The sequence below is a fragment of the Octodon degus genome, unplaced genomic scaffold (assembly GCF_000260255.1).
Source record: "Octodon degus isolate 3935 unplaced genomic scaffold, OctDeg1.0 scaffold00031, whole genome shotgun sequence".
NCBI classification, from domain to species: Eukaryota; Metazoa; Chordata; class Mammalia; order Rodentia; family Octodontidae; genus Octodon; species Octodon degus.
The window spans coordinates 10,919,054-10,944,737 of NW_004524607.1; the positions used below are offsets into that span (position 1 = coordinate 10,919,054).

The 25,684-nt window shown below is 55.1% G+C and overlaps 1 protein-coding gene across 1 annotated transcript in view; it reads left to right on the top strand.

Annotated features, from left to right (window-relative positions):
- Window positions 1-1,326: 1,326 nt before the first annotated feature.
- Fam20c (FAM20C, golgi associated secretory pathway kinase) overlaps window positions 1,327-25,684 on the top strand; it is a 45,725-nt gene continuing 21,367 nt past the window's right edge. Inside the window, exons 1-3 of the mRNA XM_004629577.2 lie at window positions 1,327-2,480; window positions 4,192-4,370; window positions 11,592-11,670. Of these exons, the coding sequence (XP_004629634.1) occupies window positions 1,879-2,480; window positions 4,192-4,370; window positions 11,592-11,670 (860 nt within the window). The 5' untranslated portion in view covers window positions 1,327-1,878. The remainder of the gene's footprint in view (window positions 2,481-4,191; window positions 4,371-11,591; window positions 11,671-25,684) is intronic.

The following is a 25,684-nucleotide window of genomic DNA, read 5'->3' on the forward strand; positions in this document are numbered from 1 at the left end:
GGAGTGCCCACAACACCAGGTGACTCCAGGGGGCTCCAGAAGGCCCCCACACATACACCCCAGATTCCCAGGTCAGCCCACCAGGCTGCTGGCCACGGCACAGCTGTCCAGAACATAGAGCCTAGAAAGAATGGGGGCTACAGTCCAGGGAGCCCAAGGCCAGGAGAGACACCCTGTCCACATACTACTTGCTGAGGCAGGGAGAAGTTGTGACTCAGGCCACATCCCCATCCCAACACGTCCTCCAACCCAACCCAGCCTGGAGCTCCTGCTCCAGGGCACTGATTTTACTAAGGAAATAGGCAGAACCCTCTCTTTTCCATACTCAGTAGGGGGGCAATCACTGAATGTGAGGCACTGAACCAGGTGCCAGACTCAACATAAATTTTTGTCCTGCATGAGGCCCACAGAGGACAATGAGAGGCCCTGCACCAGAGTCTAAGACAAGGGAGAGGCTCCCCACTCTACCCAAAGCCCTTAGCCCCCTACCTGGTCCTGCTGGAGAGGTTGCTGGCCTGAGTTCCTCCTTACCTGGCTAGAGATGTCTCTTGGGCACTGAGGCCCAGAGCTTGTCCTTGGGCGGAGGTTCTCTGCGACCCTCCCCCACTCACCTCCCTGACTATGATTTTAGGCTGAAATTCACATGAGTTCCCATTCTCTAGGGGGCTGGAGGTCCAGAGGCCACGTTGCAGAAGGAGCACTCCCCTGAGTGAACTTGGCCCTGATCATGTACCGAGGAGGTCCAGGCTCACCCGCCTGCCAGCCACCGGAGGTGCCGCCCCCTCCCCCGCACCTCGAAGCCCGGGAGAGCCATTTGGGCGCGGCGCCTCAGGGCTGAAGGCGCAGGCGTGGTCCTGGGTTAGGGTGGGCCGCTGTTCCGGCGTCGGCTCCGGATTTGGGCTCACAGCGCTGTCCTCCAGTCCTCTCCGCGCGCGCGTGGCCCAGGCACCCCCTCCTCCGCTTCGCGGTCCCGCGCGCATCCGGCGGCGCAGACGCCCGGCGGCCTGGGGAGGGACTTGGCCGGGCCGGGCCGGCCGGCTCGCTAGGGAGGAGCCCCAGGCTGCAGCTGGCTGGCGCGGGCGGAGGTCCCGGGCGGCGGCCAGGCTGGGCCTCTGCTGTGCTCCTCCGCGGGCCTCGGGGCCTCGGCGGACTACGGGAGAAGGCGGGGGAGGAGGCGCACTCGGTTCGGCGGCGCGGGGCGCGGCTAGGGGCGGAGAAGACAGAGAGGAGCGAGCGCAGGGCCGCGCGGATCTTCTGGGCCGCGGCTCCGCCAATCTGCAGGCGCTGACGCGGGGGGCGGCTCCGCGGCGCGGGGATATCTGCGGGCCCCGCGCGGAGCGAGAGAGCTCGGCGGAGCGGGCGGGCGTCGCGTTTCGGGAGGTCGCTGCACCTGCCCAGCCCCTCCGCCCCTCTCGGGCCCAAGCTCCAAGCTGCCCGCCTAAGAACAGTCCCGCACCAAGGATCCTAGGAGGACAGCGCACCGGGAGGATCGCATGTGGACCGGAGGCGCCGCGCCCCAGCCGGGATGGATAGCCGCATGGGGTCCCCGAGCGACCGGTGAGGCAGCTGCGATCCCAAAGACCGGTGCCTCGCCCAGCTGAGCCCACAGATTCTTCAGCCTCGCGGACAAGGGCGGCCGGCGGCTCCCGAGAGGCGGAGCAGGACCGGCCCGAGATGGCCCGGAGAGCCGGCGCCGTGGCGACAAGCGCCTTCCACGTTGTCCGCGCCCGGGGACAGCCCCGGAGCTGGTAGCTGCTCGCGCCGGATGGACCTTGACCCGCGAGGCAGCGCCGCGTCCTGCAGAGCCGCGGCTGAGGCGCGCAAGAGCAGCGCGCTGGCGGAGGGCGCTGGGTCCCCGAGCCCTCTCTCGCGCCGGCCATGAAGATGATCCTGGTACGCCGGTTCCGCGTGCTCATTCTGATGGTATTCCTGCTGGCCTGCGCGCTACATATCGCGCTGGACCTGCTGCCCCGGCTGGAACGGCGCGCAGCGCGGCTCCCCGGGGACCCCGGGTGCTCCTGTGCGCAGCCGGCAGAGGGGAAGGCGCCCGGCTGGGCCCAAGCGAGGGCGCGTCCCGGGGAGCCCCCGGCCCCTGCCTCAGACGCGGGCGACGCGGGCTGGCCCAACAAGCACACGCTGCGCATCCTGCAGGACTTCAGCTCCGACCCCGCCTCCAACCTCACGTCCCACTCACTGGAGAAGCTGCCGCCTGCTGCGGAGCCTGCAGAGCACGCCCCGCGGGGCCGGGAGCCTGGCGCTCCGCGACCCCGCGACCCCGCGCACCGTCCGCTGCTGCGCGACCCAGGGCACCGGCGACCGGCCCCGCCCCCAGGGCCGAGCAGGGACAACTCACTCCTGGCCAGGCTGTTCGCGCACCCGCTGTACAGTGGGGCCATCCCACCGCTGACGGAGGACGACGTCCTGTTTAATGTCAACAGCGACATCAGGTTCAACCCCAAGGCGGCGGAGAACCCTGACTGGTGAGCAAGCATGGCAGGTTGGACTAGTAGGTTCCGACCCCTGAGAAAGCTAAGACTTCCGGTAACAAAGGTGCTCCCCGAAGAAGGCTTTCCACCTGGGTACGGTGTGTCCAGGTCCAGGGCCTGTGGAGGAGACCCAATGGCCCCTGTGGGCGGGGCTGCCTTTGTCTCCAGATGCTCCCTCCCTGGAAAGGGTGCGGTGGCTTGGAGGTACCCTGCATCCTGGAATGCAAGATGACTGGCCCGTGGCCCGTGAACTAGGGGTCCCAGTGCTCCACTGCAAGGAGTGGCACCAGCCATGGGAGGTAAAGGAGTCAGGCCATGGATGAAAGTGCAGGGATCTGGTGCATTATTGAGGAGCGCCACCTTGCCTGTGAGTGTGCAGGACCCAAGTACTTGGTGATGCTTTCCTGGCAGACACCTTGAGAAGCCCTGGATGTGTCTGACAAGTCTGGTAAAAGCAGTCCCAGAGGATAGAATTAACAGAGAAGTGTGCTGGCAGCAGCGAGCCAGAGCACAGAGGCCTCTGGGTGGAGGTGTGGACAGCAGGCAGCTGCCCTGGGCTGGCTTCGCTCTGTAAAGGTGCAGAGCCACCCACCAGGGAGCATCACTGGAGCTGCCCTGCTTTGCCCTTCCCCCAAAGCCCTTCCTCCCTCACAGATCCAAATAAGCAGATGCTTCGGCCCAGAGCAGTGAAATATTAACTTTCCAGCAAGGTCAGAACAAATACTGTAACTACCTGCAAAGGTTACCCAAGCAACAGAGTAAAGGCCAGACTTCCAAAACCCTCAATGAAAATCCTCCTCACCTGAAATCAGACCAGGCCCAGGGCTTTGTACCTACCTAGGAAGGCTATATGTAGATGGCTCTGAGCTTTGCCAGCCAGATTTGAGGAAATACTCAGAAACTTGAGTCAAAACAGTGCTCCAGGCTTATGGCTGTCTGTGGCAGAGGAATAGCCCAGAGTGAGTGGTCAGGGCTGGCTCCTGAAGGGTCTCGAGCCATCTTTGTGTCTGTGTAGGACTGAACTGAGGCCAGAAGGGCCTCACCTGTGGGTGCCTTGGATGTGAGAAGGTTCCACTTTCTACCCAGCCCAACAGGCAGCCCCACCCTTGACCAGGGAAGGAAGGACACGCCACGTGGGCAGCAGGTCCTCCTACTAAGCCTGGGCAGGGGTGAGCAGCTGTCTCTCTTCCTCGCCCCCTGCCTAAGTCTGTTCATGTTAAAATCGAATTTAGCCCCTTGCATCATTCCTGCCTGTTTGTTGGAACAAAAGCAGAGACTGGGAAGGTTCCTGGCACCTGGGCATACCTGTGACCACCAAGCATCTGGTCAGAGAGAGGGCCTCCTGTCTGCTCCTAGGAAGGGCCAGCAGCCCTGCACCCCAGCTGACATCATTTTATCGAGCAGTTCTGGTGACCCCAAAACAGACGCGGCAAGAATTGCGCTGACACCCAGGATTTAGTCTTGCTGTAGTTATAGCTGTCTGTGGCATCTCGAGGGTAAATGAGAATTACAGGCCTCAGGTGTGTTATTACTTGGGCAAACCACAGGCCCAAAGAAAGTGCAGAGGTTGCAGCGTCTCTGAGCAGGGCCACTTCAAGTCTGCATTTTAACCAGAACTCACAGGCCATAGCTCAGGACCAGTTCTTTTCGCTGGGGATCTTTTTTTTTTTTTTTAATTGACTTTGGATCCTCTTTGCTTCCCTAGGCCACATGAAGCTGCTGAAGGTGGAGCATTCCTGCCCACTGGGGAGGCCGCAGTGGATTCCTACCCCAACTGGCTCAAGTTCCACATCGGCATTAACCGATATGAGCTGTACTCCAGGCACAACCCAGCAATCAATGCACTGCTGCAGGACCTGGGTGCACAGAAGATCACCAGCGTGGGTAGGTGCCCGGGTACTGGTGGCAGGTTAATATTGGCTGACATGTGTGGACTGCGGCCTGGCTTTGCCACAGCGGCCTGGGCAGCCTTGCTCACAGCTGAAGTCTCCTTCCCAGGGCAGCTGTGGAAAGCAGCCTTTGAGCCTGGGGTGGGAGTGGAGGATGGCCTGGGTGCTCTCAGCATTGGAAGTACTACCATCTGCTGCAAGGTAAGCAGGCCAGTAAGATACCACTTCAGAGACAGAGGGATACTGGCCGGGTCACCAGGACACCATCCCCCACGGGACACCATCCCCCACAAGCGAGTGGAGGGTTGCTCCTGGTGGCTATAGTCCTTCTTCAGAGCTTTTTCAGGGGCTCTCTGATTTCTGATCTGGCTCCCCTTGGAGATCCAGCCAGGTGACAGGGAGTGACCAGGGCTCCCTCTTCTGGGACAGTGCCAGTGGCCCAGGGTGGAACAGTTTGAAGGCAGCAGCCTCAAGTGCTTTGAGATCTGAACTGCACACAAAAGGCATCCATTTCTGATTTCAAGAAAGTGTTTCAGGCAGCATCTAAATGCCGGGTATGGTGCTGTTGCCATCTAGTGTGGACAGTCACCAGTGTCCCGTTAATCACTGTTGCTTCTCTGAGGGCTGAGGCCACTGTGTTTCCCAAAGGTGCTCCAGATCACACACCCTGGAGTAGAGGGAAGGCCTCCCTGTGTCGTGGCCACAGTGTCTGTCTTCACATATGCAGTGCTGCTGCAAGGGCCACCTCCAGTTGCAGGGTCATGGGCTTCTGTTCAGATGCAGACGGGCAGGGAGTTACCTGTGCTGTCCTGATGCCTCTTGAGAGGCTGCTGTGTGTGGCTCCCCACTGAGCTGTTTGCTGGGCTCTCACCTAGCTGTGGGAGTCACAATGCAAAACTTCTAATTTGTGGCCAGGTCACCAGGTGGCCAGAGCAGTTAGTGGTCTTGCCTCTCTCCGTCTTGCCCAGAAGGAAGAAATGCCTTCCTGCTCTGAGCCTCTCCTTGCAAGTCCAAGGGCTCCAGGCCATGTTGGGAGCAGTGCTTGGGCCACATCCAGGTGTGCCTATCCCTGTAGAGAATAAGTATATCTGTTAAAGAAATGTATGATGAGTGTGATTATCACTAGCAATACACTGGGGTCCTCCTTGTGGATGGTGGGGAGGTGGGGTGACTCCATCTTCCACAAGCACTGATGTTTTCATGGGCCTGGCAGCCAGGAGGAAGTAGAGTCACATGTGGTCACAAGGCTGTGTGGCAGCTGTGAAAGTATGCATGGGCCAGCAGGCAGGTAGGCAAGCGGCTGTCCAGGGCTGGCACTGCTCTCTGCAAAGGTGCAGGTCTCTGGGCCCAAGAGCTCAGGAAGTAGAAAGAGGATGGGCTTCTGGGTCCTGACCAGGAGCATTGCCCACCTTAGAGGTCCTCCATCCCACTCCACTGCCTTGGCCTTGATCACAATGCAGTAGACAGCTCCCATAACCGGAGGACCCCAGCACCAGGCCCTAGCAGGCCTGTGTAGCTGGGCACCCTGGCATCAGCTCAGTGCTACACAGCCCATAGTTGTCCCCTAAACTCTGATGGCAAAGCTGGTTCCACTCAGGCATTTCCTGGATGGGACCATTCATAGGATGAGAAGGAACTGTCATTCGGCAGGAGCTCAGCAGGTATGGAAAGTGGATTAATAGACAGGCCAGTGACAGCGGCAGGATATGGGATGCTGGCCCAAAGTAAGATGTGATCCTGACTCTCCTAGTCACTAGATGGAGTGAGCTTAGGCAAAAGGATTTAACCCTGCTGCCTTTGGTTCTCACCTAGAGTAGGGGCAAAAGCTGACTGCCCAGGTGCTTATAGATGCTAATGTTTGGGAAGAGTGAGAGTGAGGATTCTGTAAGGAGTATGTGCCGGCTTTCTTCTCCCTCCAAGTGGGTGACATGTGCCAGGCGGAGTGTGAGCATCCAAGTGCTTCCTCATCTCAACCCCCAGACACTGTTGTCCCACAGGCTTATAGAGGTGGCCCTATGACACCTGCCCCAGTACCCGGGAGGTGCCAGTGGGAATAAATGACGATGGGATAAGAGTGGAGCCCAGGAGCTGTGGCATTTCAGGCAAGCTGAGCTCCGTTGTCTAGGGAGGCAGGGCTGGGCAGGCTCCTGCACCTTCCTAGAATCTCATCCATCCCTGCTGTGGCAGGACTGAAGAAGACCCTCAAGAAAGGCTTACCCCAGGGAAGACCCGGCTCCCCAGAAAGCAGGAGGTCCTCCCCTTGGACAGACCAGTTTTCAGCAGCTGATTGAGAACCCACACCCAGGTGTTCTGCTCTGCAGAAAGTGGCCTCAAGGAGGCTGGTCCAACCTCACTGAAGTGTCCCAGGTAACACATGCCCTCCTGGATGTGGTACCTTTTTATGGCTCCATTCCTGCTGCCCCAGCCAGCTGAACTCTTGTCAGCTACTCCAGGCATCCTTGTGTGTAGTAAGATCTGGTCAGAGCCTTCAGGTGGACGCTCAGCTGGACACAGCAGCCCTGGAAAGGGGACCTGTATGTGTGGGGCCTGGCACCTCTAGTGGTGGCTGGCAAGGCACCAGCTCTGCCTTCCAGCATCCATTCTACAGCCAGGGGAACAGACCTCCAGGAGGGGAGGCTCATTGGTGGTAGCCCTTCGTTGGTCTGGCTCAGCGCAGTGTTTACTCTTGAAGTTGTGCACCCCACTGTTAAACGTGAGCCTGGAGATGTGACAGAGAAAGATGCTGGTGAGGTTCGGCCCTCAGAATGGTTCCATTAAATCTCCCCTGCTCAGAGCTATTCACTCCAATCCAACAGACTGTGTGGCCACAGCACAGCTGGTTGTGGCCAACAGAGGTTTATTTATAGCCAGGCTCCTGGCTGCCTGGAAACCGGCTGTTGCCGCCTTTAAAGAAGCTCGGCATATGATCCACCTCTGCTCAGCTTGAAGTCAGGCATGCAGCGCCTTCCACTCCAGGCCGGTGATAATTAAATCGCTATCATGCACAATTATGGATGCAAAGAATAAATGACACAATTAACTACTCTACTTGGAATTATATTTAACCAAAGAAAAAGAAGAAGTCACCAGGGTATGAGGATCCAGCGGCCTCTGGTCCAAGTACAGACATCACCATCCTCCATCCAGGTCAGGACAAAGCCTGCGGCTGCAGAAACATGGCTGAAAGAATGTGGCTGAACAAAGGAAAACGTCTCCACAGGACAGAAGTCCCCAGTGCTAATTGATCTGCCAAGGGGAAGAAGGAGTCGAGCTACAATCCAGGATAATTGGCTGTAAGCTTCCAGGAACAAAGGGACTTGGGCTGGGGCAGCCCCTCACACACAGCTGTGTGTACTGGGCTTGAACACAGCTGCCCTGTCTGACTAGACAGAGGTGGGTCTCCTGGGAGGGCAGTGCCAGCCCAGAAAGGCCACAGACCTCTCATGTGCACCCCAGCTGCAGTTCACAGTCCAGGCTCTGACTTAGTCAGGGGAGGGACTGAAGAGGCCCAACTATCCAGATGCCTGTGACTCCAGAGGTGCCTCAGACCTTCCAAAAGACAAAGGTCCTAGAAGAGTCGTGGCTAGGGTCACAGAGGAGGCTGCAGCAGTTCAGCCTTGCCCAGCTCCTTTTCCAGCCATTAGCTAGAAGACCAGAAGTGAAAGTCAATGCTGTTGAGGCCCCAGGGTCACCCTGGGGCCTGCCTTTTCCATGCTGAACAGAGACAGCAGCATCTGGAAGCAGCGCTGAACCTGCAGAAGGCTCCCGATGGCCCCTGATCTCCCCACCAGGCAGCACAGTGGAACCTGGTACCATGGGTGACTGCTGTTCCCAAAAGCCAGCTTCTTAGAGCAGGCATGGCACACACACGGCTCCAAGCTAGAGGCAGCCAGGGCAGAGGACGCAAGCCTGAGGTGTATGCCAACTGGGCTATGGACTGCTGGCCACTGCTGTGGGTTGGAAACTCCAAGTGACAGCTGGGACCAGAAAGACTCAGTTGTGTCAGCTCCTATCTGTCCCATCCTGGACCCTCATGTCTGAGCTGATACCCACGGTCCAGGCCTCTGCAGTGCCATCTGGGTAGGAGGCCCAAGCGCACACCCTGTGCACTTTTCCAAGGTTCCAGGATAGTTGGCAGTGTGGGTGCCCAGAGTGTGGGCCATTTCCAATGCTCCTGTCTAGGCAGGGCTGTGTGAGGGGAATAGGAAGAACAGGGTGTCACTTTCTCTCAATGGGAGCCTTCTGGGGAGACCCTCTTCATAACACAGACACCATCAATCTTCCCTCCTTTCAGACAAGACAGTGGGATGGGAAGCAGTTGAGTCCCCTCCCCGCAGTAACCCAAGGACACAGTCTCACCTCAGATGAGAGGGCTGAGCCCAGCCTCCACTGAGCTCTGGGCTTCATTTCACATGGGAACTTCTTTATATGATCCATAGAAATGGAGTTCATATAAGGGTGGGCACTGGTATGTGGCCCGGACTGTGGGTGGCTACTTAACCATCCTACACACATACCAGTCTCATCCTTGTCCTTTGTGGGCACAAGGGACATGGCTGTACCTCTGGTCACATGAAGAGATGATAGGAGAACTGGTCCCATATCTGCTGCCCCTCGGCCTCCCTATTCCACACAAGGCTGCTGGGACCCAAGCCTAGCCATATATGTCCCCCTTGGGGGAGTCTCCTACCTGGTGCTGCCTGTCATCCCTGGAGAAATTCCCAGATGGAGCTGGGGGCGCCGGGGGGGGGGGAGTCATGCCATAGCCCAAGTGCCTTAGGATTTCCATGATAGTCATTCTTTGGCATAAAAAGTTTATATTCTTAAGCATTCTCTCAGATTTCTGTACTATGCTGAAAGGGTCTTCCATTCTGTGCTTCGTTCTGGGAAAGGATCATGAGCAAACCCAGCAGTGCCCAAATAAGCGCTTCCCTGGCAAGCGCAAGGACCTGAGTTCAGTCCCTGGTTCCACCAAAAAAAACCCCATAAACCCAGCAGTGCCCAAGCATCGTGGTGGCCTTGGGACTCGGTACCAAGGGGCACCATAAGACAGAGGTGCAGGGTGCTGGGCTGGCACTCGTCACCATATTTAGGTGACAAAACCTGCAGACATATGAGCATTGTTAACCAAGCATACTGCTGTTCTAGACAGGCTCTCTAGATGGGCATCCTGGGGAAGATGCAGAGCTGATGCCTCTGGTCTATGAAGCATGGGAAAGGGAAGGGCAAGGTCTGGTGTAAGTGACAGTTGGGCTGTGGTGGTGTAGATCTGGGTGGTGGCCTCAGAGGGGCAGAGGGGAGATGGGAGGTGGGAGACAAAGGGTGGATTCCCAGGACTCATCCTGCCAGGGAATCTCCAAGAGGTGGAACCTTCTTTGCTGGGGCCTTGGTGGGATTTCTGCTGGGCTGAGGCTGGCTGGGCCAGGGCTGACCTCCTTCTACTGACAAACATGGAGAGTGTCCGCATCAGCTCTCCTGCCTGTGCTGTCCCTTGTGCTTCAGAACCACTTCTGTCCTTAGTGACATGCAGACATTTCCTCCCACCTTGGCCTTCCCTCTGTCCTTAAGAAGAAAACCCGTGTTTGTGTGCTCTTTCTCAGTGCCTGTTCTGGCAGAGCCCATGTCCCTAGGGCACAGTGACAACAGTCCGGGTAGCACACAGGCTGGGGTTTCCGGCATCTCTTGCCTGCCATGGGTACACCCCTGGGCCTTTGCTGCGGCTTGAGGCAGCATGTCAGCTGGGGAGGGCCTGGGTTCACAGCCAGGGCCCCATTTCAGCCGCAGACACCTGTGGATGCATGGTGACTTGGCCAGCAGAGAGTCTATAGTCCCAGGGCCCGTGGTCACTAAGAGGCTTAGTGCCTTTGCTTCCAAATTGCTTTTCTGCCCTGAAGGAGAAGCTGGGTGTATACAGGGTCAGAGAAAGGGAGGTTGGATTTGCTTCCAGGGCAAGAGTGATTAAACTGATCAGATTTGCATAATATTTTGTTATTTAAAAACTAGGATTGCAGGCCCTGGAGAGAAGCTGTCACCTGGGAATGTTGTCCCCAGTTGACCCAGGAAGAGATGCTTAAGTCCGCAGACCCTGGTTATTAAATGGAGATAGGAGCATGAAATGGGGCTTATTCAGGCCACTACTTTTTTAATAATAGCTTTTTTTTCATCTTATCAAAAATTTAGTAAATGTTTGTTGTAGAAATTTAGAAAGCGCAGATAAGGAGAAATAGAAAATTTAAGTCATTTGCAATAACACTTGGGAGAGAACCAGGGCTCTGGGTGCCTGCACACATCCTGCTTGGAAAAGTCCCATGGTGTCTGGCTCTCAGAAGATGGCTCATAGTGTATACTTCCTAAGCTGCTTCACAGATCATTGGAAGCACTTCCCTTACACTTTGCTTTGTGCCACTAGACATTCTTAGACACTGCTTAGGAGAGTGGCATTGTTGTCCCTCTGCCTGACTCTGATATTTGCTTGCATCCTACACTGGGGTGGATGTGAACTATGTGGCTGCTGTCCCCTAAGGAGGGCCTGGCCTCAGCCATCCCTGGACCGACCTCAGTGTGGCCCCAGGGCAGGAAGCTCCCCTCCTGGTCAACCTGCAGAAGGGAGATCTATGCTCTGGGAAATGAGGGCCATTTTGTGATCTCTTCATCCTCATCCTTCTGCGGTACTAGAAATCTATGCTTCTGAAAGCTTCCATACCTACAACTCCTGTGGACAGAGATGCTTCCAACCCAGGATCCCTCAGAGTGGCTCTACTCTAAATCCAGAAGTGTGCCCTATAGGGACTGCTCTCTGACCCCAGGCCAGCAGTGGGGTGTGGTTATGTGCACAGCTGTGTGTGCAGGCATGCATGTGTAGGTATGTGCAAGTGCATAAGTGGGAGGGAATGTACATGTATATAGGGAGTGTGTGTGTGCATGTAGGTCTGTGTGCAGGTATGTGTGCAGCTCTGTGTAGGTGTGTATATATGTATAAGGCGTAGTGTGCATGTGCATTTACACCTGTGCTGGTGGCCAGGTCTACCTGCCTGACCCTTGTAGAGCCAGACCCTTTGTCACTGGGTCTGATCTGCAGAACCTGCTGTGCACTGACAGCTGAAAGTCAGGAGGGACCTGGCTGGTGGGCAAATAGATCTGGGCACTCCCCTCCCTCCCAAGAACAAGGGGCCTGAGGCAGCCAGTGACCCTGCTTCTCTCTCCCTCCTTTCTGCAGCCATGAAGTCGGGGGGCACGCAGCTCAAGCTCGTCATGACGTTCCAGAATTACGGGCAAGCGCTGTTCAAGCCCATGAAGTAAGTGCCTATTGCCCTGGGGTCAGGCATGAGGCTGGCTGGGGTGTCCCTGCTAGGAAAGACTACTTCCTCCAGGCAACGTCGGAGTGAGCGGCAGGTGCTGGCTGAGCTGGCATCCAGGGCAGTGTGTGCCCTGGGCCTCTCTTCTCTCATAGCCACCCTCGCCCACCTGCACTGCAGGCCTGAAAGCCACTGGCCACTCTTCCCATTGAGGATGAGAGTTGCTTTTTTAACAAGGGGCTGAGCCCCAAAGATAGCCACCTGGAAAGGGCCTGTGTACTCCCCTGTGGCTTCAGGAGGCGTCTCCATTTAGGATGTCTCAGTCTGGGGTCTCTAGCAGTGTGGCAGGCCTCTTGCCTTTGGCCCAGCAGCTGGAAATGATAAAGAGGCCAAGTGCCAATGAAATGTTATGACAAAGCCAGATGGTGGCCAGAGTTGACCCTCTGCCTGCAGCTCACCCTAGCAGGCCTGTGGCCAAGGGCACTGTGTCTGGGGGCTGTAATCAGGGGGCTTCCTTCCTATCTCTGTGGACATGGAGTTACCAGGTCCTGTGGCATTCTGGCCCAAGAGCAGGCACATGGCTAGACACTACTCTTCACAGCTGAGGGAGCTTAGGCACCAGCCTCATTTGCACTGCTTGCACCCTCATGAGCAAGACAGGGGGTGATATTTCCGCAGCCCAAGGGTGACATGACCGGGCAGGTGTGTGGTCCTCCACCATGTCTTAGAGTAACTGCCGGGGGAACATGAGGCTCCTTGGGCTTCTTCTGTACCCTTTACCCCTATCCCTGGTTAAGGAGGGTCAGTCATGAGATCTCAGTCCTGTGAGATTGTTTTAAAGCCCCTCACTCCTGTGACATGCAGAAGTGCTCAAGGGCCAGAGCTCACCAAGTGACAAATGGGCCTGGACAGGTAGCATCTGGCTGGGATATGGGGACAGTAGAGGAAAATGACAATGTTTCCACCTGCCTTTCCACTGTGCTCCAAGGGCACAACTCCTGGAGACAGATGCCCCACCTCTGATGGGCATATACCTCTTCCAGTCTAGCCAACATTTCACATGAGGAGAGCTCCTGCAGCCAGGGCTCAGTGCCTAATGGACTCAGGTGGCCTGCCCAGTGGGGAGTGAAGTCTGGATTCTCATCCTGGTCCTGCCCCTGCCTGAGGCCCTGGTGCCTAGATTCTCCTCCACAAGGAGCCAGAATGTCTAATGCATTCTGGAGTGTCACCAGTGTGCCATATACTGAACCCTGCAGTGCTCCCTGTACCCCACAACTCAGGGTATGTACAACATGGGCACGCCATGGTGAGGGTTGCTCACAGGCCTTCAGGTTTTGTGTCATCCTCATGGTGGAGCCAAGGGAGTGCTGCCTGCTGCCATGTCAGGTGACAGCCTGGAGCTCAGAGCCCTGTACACTGTACACCTCCCTTGCCACTGGTGGGCACTGCCCCGTCCCTACAGTGGCTATGCGAGGGGCTGAGTGCAGATGGCAGGTGCCTACATCTGGAGACCTGGCTCTGGGGTCCCCTTGGGAAGCCCAGTGGGTGGGGCCTGGCCCTCCAGCTAACTTCAAGGCATGGACTGAGTAGGAGGTCAGTGCCAGGGTACAGTGGGATCTTGGACACAGGGTTGAGATCCTGCAGCAGGTGGGGAAACTGGAACCCACAAAGGGGAAATATGTGCAGTTAGACAGAGGCAGAGCAAGGATGTGGGTGTGTGAGGCCAGCCCAGGCCTTTCCCCTAAAGTGTGCATGGCACAGTGGGCAGCCAGAGACAGGGACCCAGTCTGTAGGTGACATGGGCACACCGTAGTCCTTGCTATCCTCTGACTTGGTGGCCTTACTGCTTCTCCTTGTGTCAGGTCCAGGCATTTCTGGGTAGCTGAGACCCTCCTCTGCCCACCTAGACTGAGTCTATTGTAGACTGTGGCCTGATTGCCACCAGCCAGACAACCTGATGAGCTTAGGCCGGGCCAGAGCCTGAGGCTGCTATTTACAGGGTACTTGTCCCCTGTGGATGTGTTGAATACAGAAACAGTTGTGGTTCATGACCATAACATTAAGAAATTAAAATCCATCATTAGCAGTTCTCTGTAAGTGTGGACTTTCTCCAGCAAGCTCATAATCGCCTCCTGAGTTCTCACTGCAGAAGCATGAATTAATTAGACGGACACAGCATTTTCCCTTGGGGACCTTCGGTGGGGAGAGTGGAGGGCAAAGTATGATAGACAGGAAGGGAGGGAAGCCATCGGAAGTCAGTGGATGCGTATTTAATAGACATGGGAAAACTCATAACTAGCACATTTCCCATGAGCACCTAGATATGCTTGCTTTAGGGTTAAAGTGAGTATTTAAGCATTTAGAAAATGACTGTATTGAGATATGCACAGACCCTACGGTTCACTGACAGACTGCAGTTTAATAGTTTGAGATACAGTGACAGGTCTGTATAGATAAATCCTCACAGACATTTATTTCCCATGTATGTAAGGTGTGAGAGACTGAACCCAGGGTCTCTGCCCTGAGCTACATCCCCAGCCCTCTTTATTTTTTGAGATAGGGTCTTGCTAAGTCACTAAGTTGCCCAGGCTAGAGTTAAACTTGAGATCTTCCTGCCCCAGCTTCCCAGAATGCTAACTTTCCAGGTATATCCTGCCATAACTGGCTCCCACAGACAATTCTAGTCAATTTTTCGTTTTTCCACAAAGAAATTACTTGGAATCTTGCCGTCATTCCTAAATCCCCCCTTCTCCTTACATCAGCCACTAGGACCTCCTTTCTACCTCTCCACATATTCTGGATTTTCATGGTAGCTTTGGAGTCATGTGGGGTGCAGGGCAGTGTGTGGGCTTACTTTGTGTGACCCCCTATTTGCAAGGTTCATTCCTGCTGTGGCCCACGATGGAGGATCACTGTGCTCCATTCTGTTCCGTTGCCGAATAACATTCCCTTTCATGGATGGACCACATCTTGTTTATCTGTTGTCGAGTGGCACTGGGGCCGCCATCACTGTCTAAAGCGAATCACGCTGAATACTGAACACTCACACCCAAGTTTTACGTGGACGTGCGTTTTCAGTTCTCCTGGCTGTGTGCCCAGGAGGCTTCTGAGTCACAGGACAGTTATGCTCTCAAGGGTGAGTCTGGTTCCCACAGCTGCTGCGCCATTTTAAATCCTAGTAGCGAAACCCAAGACTCCAGGAACTCTGTGTCTGTGTAACGCATATTATTATCTGTCTCTTGAATTGTTGCCACCTGCACGGGTACGCAGAGGTTTGATTCGCAGTTCCCTAATGACAAGTGGCGTCCAGCATCTCCTCCTGAGCTTCACAGCCATTTGGTGTCTTCTCTTCAGAGCTCATGCTGTCCTTCAGTTGGCTTGCTTCTCTTCGCTAGCAGGTGCTACAAGTTCTTTAAATACTCTGGATATAAGACTCTTAACAGATATGTGGTGGCTTGTGAGGCACAGGCTTTGAGTTTTTAAGATGACCTTTTTATTTTATTTTATTTTATTTTTATTTTATTGGTGCTCCTTTTGCTTTTGGTACAGAATTTAAGCTTGAATATTGAGGAAACATTTTAGGAAAACTGTAGGGTGGGTGACACCTGGATTTTGCCATCAGTGGACAGCTGGCTTGGGGACTCTAGTGTGTCCACAGCTCTGCAGCCACCAGCAAAGGCCTCCCTCATGGGAGCTCAAATTTGCCTGTCAACAGGGCCTTGGAAGAAGAGGTCTCCAGGCTCCTCCAGGGTCTTAACTCTGGAATCTCGTAGGAGACAGACACTTCCCTACACGTTTGAGGGCCGCCAGCAGAGTAGGTGGGTTCAGGTGAACGTGCATATCCTCCAGTGCAGGCTCTTGAATTTCAACCTGCTTCTTGGGTGGGGGCCTTCCGACTGTGCCCGTGGCTGCTTGTGATGCCCGTGGCCACCTCCGGCAGAGATAGTCATCTAGCCAATTACACAGAACTCACCGAGCCCTGGCCCTGGCCTGGTGCCAAGTACTGGGAATACAGACATGACTCAGTCCTGGAGCTTGCAGGGAAGCTGCAGGGCGCTGACCCTGGTTGTGAGTCCCCGCCAGCTGCTCTCTGAACGTCCTGCTACACTGGGGGAGGGAGGGCAGTGTGTGCAGCCCCCTAGGGCTGCTGTGCTTGCTGCTTATAGACGTGTGCAGAATGAGAGCAAGCTCGAGCTAGTGTGGGGGTGGGCCCTAAAAGAACAACACCCAGAGAAGGCTTGACAAGAGTTGAAACATGGGGGTTGGGAGGAAATACTGCCCAGGGCGAAACTTGCAGAAAACAGACTCCGGCTGAGACCCCGGGGGGAGAGCATGAAGGTCCTGTGAAGGTTGGCTTCCCTTTAGGCCATAAGCGTAGCCTGTGCAATGGACTGGGCATCATTTGGTGCCTTCCAGGATGAAGTAGCCTCTACAAGCACCAGATGACAAGTCCCACCCAACTCCAGGCAGCAGACAGCTGCCTGCAGCTATCTGCATTGGGGTTGGTTATAATGAGACAAGGCTAATCCTCCATCCCCCAGGTACTCTAAGTTCACGCCTGGCATGGTGCCCTATGGCAGGGCAGACACAGGACACACCTACCCCAGGGTGGGGCTGGGAAGTCATACCTGTAAGCACAGACTCTGAGAGCAGGGTGAGGCTCAGCAGCCAGAGAAAACAAGGCCAGGTCCACAGATAGCTCAGCAGACGAAAGTGCCTGCTTAGGTAGGCATTCTGACCGGGGTTCAATCCCCGGCGTGCCAAGCCAGTCCCACACCCGGGGCACTCTAAGACAGCGACTGAGACTGGGCATGGTGATCCAGGCCACTCTGAGATGGTGACTGAGACTGGGCATGGTGGTGTGCTCCTGTAATCCCAGCACTTGGGAGGCTGCAAACAGGAGGATCACTGTGAGTCCAATCTGTGTAGTGAGGCCCTGTAGACCCTGTAGTAAAATACATTTTAAAAAAAGAAGGCCAGGTCCTGAGTCTTTGGGACTAGACACTTGGGCTTCTCCCAGGAGCAGTGGTCAGCCCTATGCCAGTGCACAAGATGGGCTGGCAGGAGGGGAGGGAAAAAGGAGGAGAGACTGGAGACCCTTTACTATGCAGAGAGAAATGGGTTGGTTAGGGAAAGGCAGCTTCTCTAGGTAGCTGGGGGCCTCCTGGAGCCCCCTTGGGATGTCCCTGCAGAAAGGTACAAAATGCTGGAGGTCAGAGAGTGTCAGCAGGTCACATCTGGGTCTACCATCCTCCACTGTGGCTGCTGTCAAACCACTGCCCTCTCTGGGCTGGTCAATTCCACTGTGCAAGGTGGAATATAAGAGAGACCCCTCCACTCCTCCAGAACCCCCCAGTCAGGCCCCTGACTGCCCACATCCTCCTCCCCAAACCTTTGCCCTGCCTGAACCTCTTGTCTCAGGGGACAGAAGGTCGAGGTCCGGAAGTGACCTGTCAGGACCTCTGGGGAGGCCTGTGGCTCCCACCCGCAATCAGCCCTTGCTGTTTGACCATTTCTGGGCACTCCTGGGTTTTAGATTTCTGCTTCCTGACCTTAGTGGGAATATTTGGTGACTTGTGGGTGACTTTTCAGGAAGCAGCTGCTGGGGGTAGCCAGAGATGAGCTGCAGAGCTGGGTCTGAGGCTGGGAAGCTCTGGCCACTGCAGCAGTAGATTCAGAACTCCAGTTTCCAGCCAGGCTGTCTCCCCAAAACTCCTGCTCACAACAGACACATGATTGCACTTGGGGAGGTGTCTCTGGCAGATGGAATAAAGGCCCACTGTCCTCTGGACATGGTCCTTGTGGACCAGGAGAAAGCCACTGCTGCAGAACACAGATGAGGCACCTCACACTCATCCCTGCTTCCCACACAGACCTCCAAGCAGGCCTGGGCCGGACAACCCGCTCATTTCTCAGTTTCTCATGCCTGAGAGCTACTCTGGCCTGTGCAGCCTGCCTAGCACCTGCCCCTGGCCTGGATCTGGCAGAAAGGTCTCTCCTCACAGTCACATGCATTGAGGGTTTGTTGTCTGCTCTGAGCTGGAGATGGTGCCAGCTTAAGGTGGTGGTGTGACTGTGGACAGTTGGGTGACTGCGGGTCCATGACAACTCTTTAGCACACACCATAGCATTTGACTTTGAAAGCCACAAGCATGAACATATTGTGTTTATTGTGGAGTTGAGGCCCAGAAAGGTTAAAGGTGAGCAGAGCAGGAGACGTCAGAGTGGGAGTCTAATTAAGGTCCCCAAACTTGGGTTTCAGGGTCTCTGGTGACATCACATAAGGGTCTCCCAGGCTGGGAGTCCCAAATCCTCACTGCTGTGGCTGAAGTCCTCTGTGAGGAGACACTGAGAGTTTTCAAGGCACTGCACCTGGTGAGGCGCCTAAGGTTTCACCTGTCTCGTGGGTGCTGCTGGGCTGGGCGGGGTCCTCAGCATGGCCCTACCCTCAGTGCCCACCTCCTCTGATTCCCTGATCCCTGCAGCCCAGCCATGCCTGAGTGTCTAGGTTCCACCTCAGTTGTGGCCTGTGGGCTGCAGAGCCTTTTCCAGTCATCTACTTTTCTCTCCTTTTGCAAAAAATAGTAATGTGCTTATGCATGTGTGCCTGCCAGAAAAGCCATCTGTGGACAGCTGTCCTGGGGCCCAGGAATTCCTCTGGGCTATGGCCACAGCCAGGCTGCAGGGCCTTGCAGGCCACAATACCCTCTAAATGCAGAAACATGAGCCTCCTTCCTGGCATGTGCGACCTCGTCTCCAGGTGGACAGCATAGCGGACACCATGCATGGATGTCGGGGCCACCCACCCCCTCTCATCAGAGCATTGCCCTCTGTAGGGCAGCAGGTGTGACTTTGAGACTTAGGGGTTGGTGTCAGCATTCCATGGGGACCGTGTGCTGCGCTGCTGGCCTATGAAGGTGTGTGTCTCCTCGAGCTGACCTCTCCATCACTGGTTGTTCCTCTAAGTCAGTGTCACAGTGACCCACAGATTGAGTCTCTTTGGCCTGGGCCCCTCCCCATCGTCTCCTTTCTCCATCAACCTTTGTCTGACTGGATAGGCAGTCAAGGATGACATGCACCCAGCTAGGGAGCAGGGAGAGCTGCCTGGGGCCACCCGGGAGGGCACATCTGCAGTGATGGCTTTGGGTTCCCTAAGGCATTACATTTGTCCTTGTAGTACTGAGTGTAGCTGACTTTGGGAGGCACTGGCAGTTTAGCTTCTAGGCAGGCAGAGGTGCTCAGAGCCAGATCCTCTGGGGTCCCTGCCCAGCCCCCATGCTCAAGTATTAATAAGAAAATTAATAAGGAAGAGAATAGAGCAGAGATCAGGCCCAGAGCCTGTCAGCAGCCTGCTACCTATGTTCACCATGAGTTTTCAGACAGGGGCTGTACAGCAATTAAGTCCTCTGCTCTGGTGGGTGAGGGAGTCTCTCTGGCTCCCACAGTGCCTTTTTGCTATGAGGCAGAGACGTGGCCACATTCTTCAGCTGGTGCTCTATTGACGTTCCCACAAGGCCACATCAGACTTTTTGGTGGTGTTGAGGAGAGAGGAGAGAGGTGACTTTGGCTGGTCTTGGGGTGAGCAGGTGACCTCTAGGTAGGTCTAGCAGGCCAAGCAGGGGTTCTCCTAGGAGTGGCCATAGTGAGAACCTTCTAGGCATCCACCCCACAGAGTGAGGCTTGGGGGCCATAAAAGGGTTTTGAGGACCAGTGAGCCAGTGGGTAGTTATTTCCAAGGATTTTCTGTTCTGCTGATAAATAACTTATGTTCTTGCTGTGCTGTGTCCTCACCCAAAAGACCCAAAAAGCAAACAGATTGCCCAGTCGCCATGGTAAGTGTGCAGCCAGAAGAGGCCTGGGCCTGACCAGAGGTGGACAAGGACACTTTTGTATCCACACTCGGCTTGGGCTGGTCTCCAGGCTTGCGCCCCACCCTGGTTCTGGCTGTGGCTGGTCCTTCTGGCTTCCTGGAGCTTCAGCAGCCTCCCAGTGAGGAGCCAGGCAGGGACCCAAGTCAGACCTGATCTATTCAGTAGGAACCATCCAAGCCCTTTCCATCCAATCTGGGTACCATGGAGCTCCCCATGCACAGAGAGACTGGGTGTCCCTCATACATCTCAGGGACTAGGTCCCTGAGGGGAGGCCAGCCCCACTCAGAAGGTCACCTGGTTCAGTGCCCCTTGCACGTCAGGATTCAAGGTGAGTAGACTCCTGACTCCCACCCTGCATAGAGTTAACTTCCAGCAGGAATCAGACAGTAATTCATAAACAGAAGAGCAGGAAGTTCAGAGAGGAGAAAGCCCCATGGGGAATTTGAGCTGAGGAATTCTTGTGGAGGTGGGTATAGTTGGGCAGGGCCATTCCATTGGTTCCTCCCACAACCCAGGCAAAGTGCCCATGATCTAGAAGAGGGCATTCACTTTGCGGTTGGGATAGCAGAGTCAAGCGCTGGCACAGATTGAGAGCAAACCATGCAGCTGAAGGACCCAGAGGCCAAGGGAGGTCCTCCCTCCTGCTGCTAGGGGTCCAGGCCCTGGGCAGGAAGCCTACCCTGCCCTGCAGGGCTCCACATAAAGTGTAAGTTATCTTTCCTTAAGAGAGAAGGCAAGGGGCTGGGGAGATGGCTCAGTAGAATAAGCGCTTCCCTGGCAAGCGCAAGGGCCTGAGTTCAATCCCCGGTTCTGCCAAAAAAAAAAAAAAAAAAAAAGCAAGAGAGAAGGCAAGGCTTATGGTGATCTTCCATTTTCCTCTGGCACCCCCTGGAGTGCCACTGAGTAACACATCCAGGAGCAGGAGACAACCTGGCCTGTGAAGCAGGGCAGGAGCATGACTGATGAGTGGCAAAGCCTCTTGTTCAGGAGCTGGAGATGGGAAGCTTTTTGGCTGTGACTCCAGTGGAGGAGGAGTTAGCCAGGGGAGGCGCCAGGGAAAGAATGTTGTATGCGGGGCGTGGGATTGTGCAATGGCGTTAGCATCAGGGACATGAGGGTCGCTGGAATGCAGGGATGGAGGCAACCTGGAGGCCATGCTCTGCCTTCCACTGCAGGTCAGAGCCTGATACAACGTGCTCCTTAGACAGCTCCTCAGATGAGTGTGGGAGCTGGGTCAGTGGCGAGCAAGTGTCCCAAGAGACAGGGCAGGCCCATCCAGACTATGAGCCCTAAGAATGAAGAGACCACTGTCTAGAGCAGCCCAGTGTACTAGTCAGTGCAGGGCTTCTGGCTGACAACTCCTGCCAGGCCCTTGAGCCACAGAAAAGCCAGCCAGTCCCCTGACCGTGGTGCAGAAAGAGACAGCGAGTGAGGAAAGGCCAGGGTCCCGAGGCTTGGGGTCAGCACAGAGATGAACGTGGCCAGTGTCTGCTGAGGGTTCTGCCCCTGCAGGCCAGATCTGAGGCAGGGGAAGGGGAAGATGCGGGAGACCTCTGTGAGAGTGAGAGTGAGAGTGAGCAGGCGCACACACGGGCTTAGAATGTGCATGCGTGCATACATGTGCACCTGGGTGGGGGGCATTGCCTGGAGCCAGATCCGAGGTAGCAACTGCAAGCAGGAGGAGCAGAGTGGCTTTGGTTGGAGCAGATCCCGGGGTGGACCTTTCCCCCTGGGTGACACTTGCACAGAGGCCCCTGGCATCAGGGTGGGGAAAGCCTCTGTCACCTCTTTAGAACATTCATTTCATCTCTTTCCAGCCACTGAGTAGTGGCTCTCAGATGACACATGGTGGCACATCATGTCTACTTAGGACCCAGAGTGGACACTCACGTAGTTTTTGTTTGGGTGGATTATTTTTATAGTCAGAAATAAATAGCCCTTACTAATTTAAAAATCAAGCAACACCCCAAAGAGTTCCTGAGAGACCCTCAAAGCTCCCCAGCATCAAGAAGCCTGAGAGCTGGACCCCGTCTCAGGGCTGCTCAGGGAGAATCTGTCCCTGGCTGAGCCTGCGGCCTTTAGCCCAAAGCCATTCTGCTCTGCCCACAGCATCTTGCCCCTTAGGTGCTGCTGGAGGACCGGAGCTCCACAGTCATCCAGGATAGGTTCATTTAAGGAGCTCAGTGAGACACACAGACCATCTCTGAGGGCAGATGGGTGGGCCTTGTTGGTCAGACACACAGCCTGAGCCCCACACAAAGGGTCCCCCTCAGGCCACTCCATCTCATTAAGTTGGGGCCCCGCAGGCTTTTCCCTGGTGTCTACATGTGCTTATGCCCAACTGTAGGGGACACAGTGGACAAATGGGAAGGGCTGGCTGGGAGCTGTCCAGCTCACGATCCTGGGTATGTAGACAGGGACAGCAGTAGCACTGCCCTGGCCACACAGCCTGCGCTTGCCACCAGGTCTCAGGCACGCAGTGTGAGGGCCACAGGTGCTGTGTGGGCTGCACAGAGTCATACGGCCCTGCACTCAGCTGCCCAGTCTTCTGGGGCTGGGCATCAAGCAGTGGGGGTTATGCTGGCTCTAGTAGCGTTGGGGACCTGCTGATAGCCAGAGAGCACTGCTTGAGGCTGACCATGGCGGCCTTCTGCTCTTACTTGGCAGCTGGAAGTTTCTTCACTTAATAAGATGATAGGGAAAGGAAATGATTAACAATTATATAGTACTTCTGGGAACTTGGCGGGGAAATGAGTAAGTGGTAAAAAGCCAGGAAAACCTTGAGGAGCTCAGCTGAGGGCTGCACCTGCTGGGCTCCTGCGCTGCGTGCAGGTGGGGGATGCGGGCTGGAGCAGGTAGCAGGCAGCCCCTACCCCAGCCGTCCTCCTGCAAGACCCCAGCCTGCTGTCCTGTCATGCTGCTCCATGTTTCTTCAGGCCCCTTCCTAAAAAGATGACCCTTTTGTTGAAAATCAAAGCAAGCAGGTTTTTCTCTGCAGAAGCGTTCACCTCCACAGCGGTATCAAGCGTATCTTTTCTGTGTTTTTCTGGTTATTATGCCATTGAGGGGCCTGCTGGGGTGTGAGCTGTTCTAATTGTCATGGAATGGAGGGGACATTAAAAGGAAGGAGAGGAAATATGGTCTTCATTTTCCTTGTACCGGCGAGGAGAATGAAATTTAAGGGATTTCACTCAGAAGCGCTTTGTTCAGGGTTGGTTGTTTTTAATACCCCAAAAGGAAATTCTGCAGATTTAACATCTTTCACAAGCCCAAGGAGTGGGCTAAAACACAAGCTTTTCTCTCTGGATTTAGTTTATTTTTCCTATTAATATTTCCTAAACATCTAGGGCTCCTTGGGGGGAAAACAAGACCATAACAGTAACCTTGGTGCTAAATATTTAATCCTTGGCTTAGTCAGTAGTGGCATCTTGTCTTTTTATTACTTGTAAATAAAATGATGAACCACAAGGAGGAAGTGTAGAGAAAAGGGCTTCCTTCGTCTCCAACCTACCATGAGAGCCTGTTCACTGCCACTGACTATCCCCCACAGTGCCATGGACCCTGCGTAAGAAGAGGAAGGATTTGCAAAACAGCGATCAAAGCCAGGTGTGGTGGCAGGTATATGCCACCTCTTTCTGGGAGGCAGAAGCAGGAGGATTCTATGTCTAAGCCTAGGCAACTTAGCAAGACCCTGTCTCAAAATAAAAATAAAGGCCTGTCTCAAAATAAAAAAATAAAGATGGCAGGTGAGGAAAGGCCAGGACCCCAAGGCCTGGGGTCAGCACAGAGATGAATGTGGCCAGTGTCTGTTGAGGGTTCTGCCCCTGCAGGCCAGCTCTGAGGCAGAAGAAGGGGAAGATGCAGGAGACCTCTGTGAGAGTGACAGTGAGCAGGTGTTCAGTCCCCAGTACCACAAAAACAAACAAACCACTGACATATGTACCTTCGTTTTTGAAATCCAGTCTATACCCTCAGAGCTGTCTTTCAGTGGAATGCCCACAGGCTTTCCTTACAGCTACAAATCTCTGAATCATTTTTGCATTGATTTTCATTAAATTGACCAGAAGAGGGTGAAGAGTCTCTTCTGAGTTCGTTTCCACCTAGCCAGAGAAATCAGTGATTTCCTCCTCCAATTCCTGCTTTGAAGAAGGATCCAAGGCAATAGCTTCTTTGCAAAAGCTCAGAATACTCCATGTCCTTGGAGACCTCTGAGGGATGGAAGCTCCCCTGCTGGCTAAGGATACCTGGAGTCCAGGGGATGGTGTCATGAGCCAGGCCTACATCCCGGCCCCTCACCCAGAGACACTGACACTGTGTGTGGCCCCCGCAGGCCGGGAAGGGGAAGCCTCCACAACCAGCTCTCTGGAATTTCCATGGAGTAGCGTGAGCCATGCGGATACACACTTCCCAAGCACAAGTGGCAGAGACAGACAACCTACAGCTGGAGCCTCAGGCTCTGTGGGTGTGGTTGTGTCCCCCACCCCCTGCATCTTCCAGGACTGGTGCTGCTGAACAGTCACTCGGGCATCTCTACAACAGAATAATCAACTCTGTTCAAGGATCCCTGCCTGGGCACTCCCAGGCTCTAGCCTTGGGCCTAGAAGCTTCCCGGAGACCACCAGCCATCTCATACAGCAGCTCCAGAGCACAAAGCTCCTGCTCCTGCAGAAAGCTCCCCAGCTCCTGCCCACCCACCACCTCCAAAAGAGCCTCCAGAGACAGAGCTACAAGGAAGCTTCCAGCCAGGAGGAGCCTACTCCTCTTCCTTAGAGGGTCTTTGTCACCATCACTGCCTCCAAATGCAAAGTCCAACCTCTCTCAGGCAAGGTGAGCAGCGAGCACACGCCTGTCCGCAGCAGGCCTCTCCCTATGCTGAGAACTGTTTGGGGGTGGCGTCCCGGCACTGTGTTCCAGCCTCATCGCTGCCATCCCCATTCCCAGCCTCCCTGCTTTCCTTGTTTCCAGGATCCTTATGTGAAAATCAGGTGTGGCCAGCACTGACTGGGTCCCTGCCCTGGTGGGGTCCAGTTTTGCCTGCAGCCAGTGTGCTAGAGAGACACCCTCCCATCTCCTAGCTGACCTCCAATACTGCGCCCCACCTGAGAAATACCAGTGGACAGCAGGGTTGCAAGCCTTAAAGTAGACAGACAACCCCCACCATCACCACCTCCAGAGCATAAAATAAGGGATCCCAAATTTAGCACAAAATATCACGGTGCAATCCAAGACTGAAGGTCATACTGAGCTGGTGCCAAGGAGAAGCCCCCTCACCTTCCAGAACATTCACCCACCGAAAACCTGGTATTAAATAGCTTAATATATCTCGTTAATGACAAGGTGGCTGTTTTCTGCTGCGTGAGTGACGGGAAGATTATCTGAGACAGAGGGGCTAATTTTTGCCTCCACGCCTGCATTGGGTGAGTCAGGGATCCACCGTGTGGTTAGGAGGAAAAAAGTGAGCGTCTGTCTTCTCTGGGTTCTTGCTGCCCTGAGATTGGCGCTGGGAGGGGAAGGTGGGGCAGGTGTGGGTGCCCCTAGATAGCAGGGCCTGATCCCCAGAGCATGTAAAAGTCACCTTAATTTGAAACTGGATCTTTGGAGATGTTGTCAAGTTAAGGGTTTTTAGATGGGCAGAGTACTGGACTAGCCAGGGCCCTAGATGCAGTCAGCTGTCCTCCTAAGAGCAACACTTAACACGCCCAGGAGAGGCCCTGTGAAGACAGAGGTGAAGTCAAGGGATACCCAGAGAGAGATTCTGGTGACTGGCAGGGCCAGCAAGGACACTGCCAGAAACCTATAAAGGACCCTGGCCAGCCCATGCCTCCATGCCAACCTTTGGGCCTACTGTTAAGCCAGCAGTTTGTGACTATTTGCTGCAACAGCCCAGGAAACCTCAAGAGACTTCTGTGTCCCTGAATTTGGTCATGAGAGCCACCAGGAGGCTTCCAAGGAAGGCCTCTGAGGGACACAGGGAAGCTGGCCCCAACCTGGCCTCCCTGCCCACTAGCCGGTGACCCACATCCACTACTTCATCCCTGATGTTCAGAGTTCCCCAGTGGCATCCCTCTCAAGACTCCCTTGGGACCCAAATTCTGGCACAGAACAGTTGATGGATGTGAGATCCCTCTTGAAGCTCTGGACAC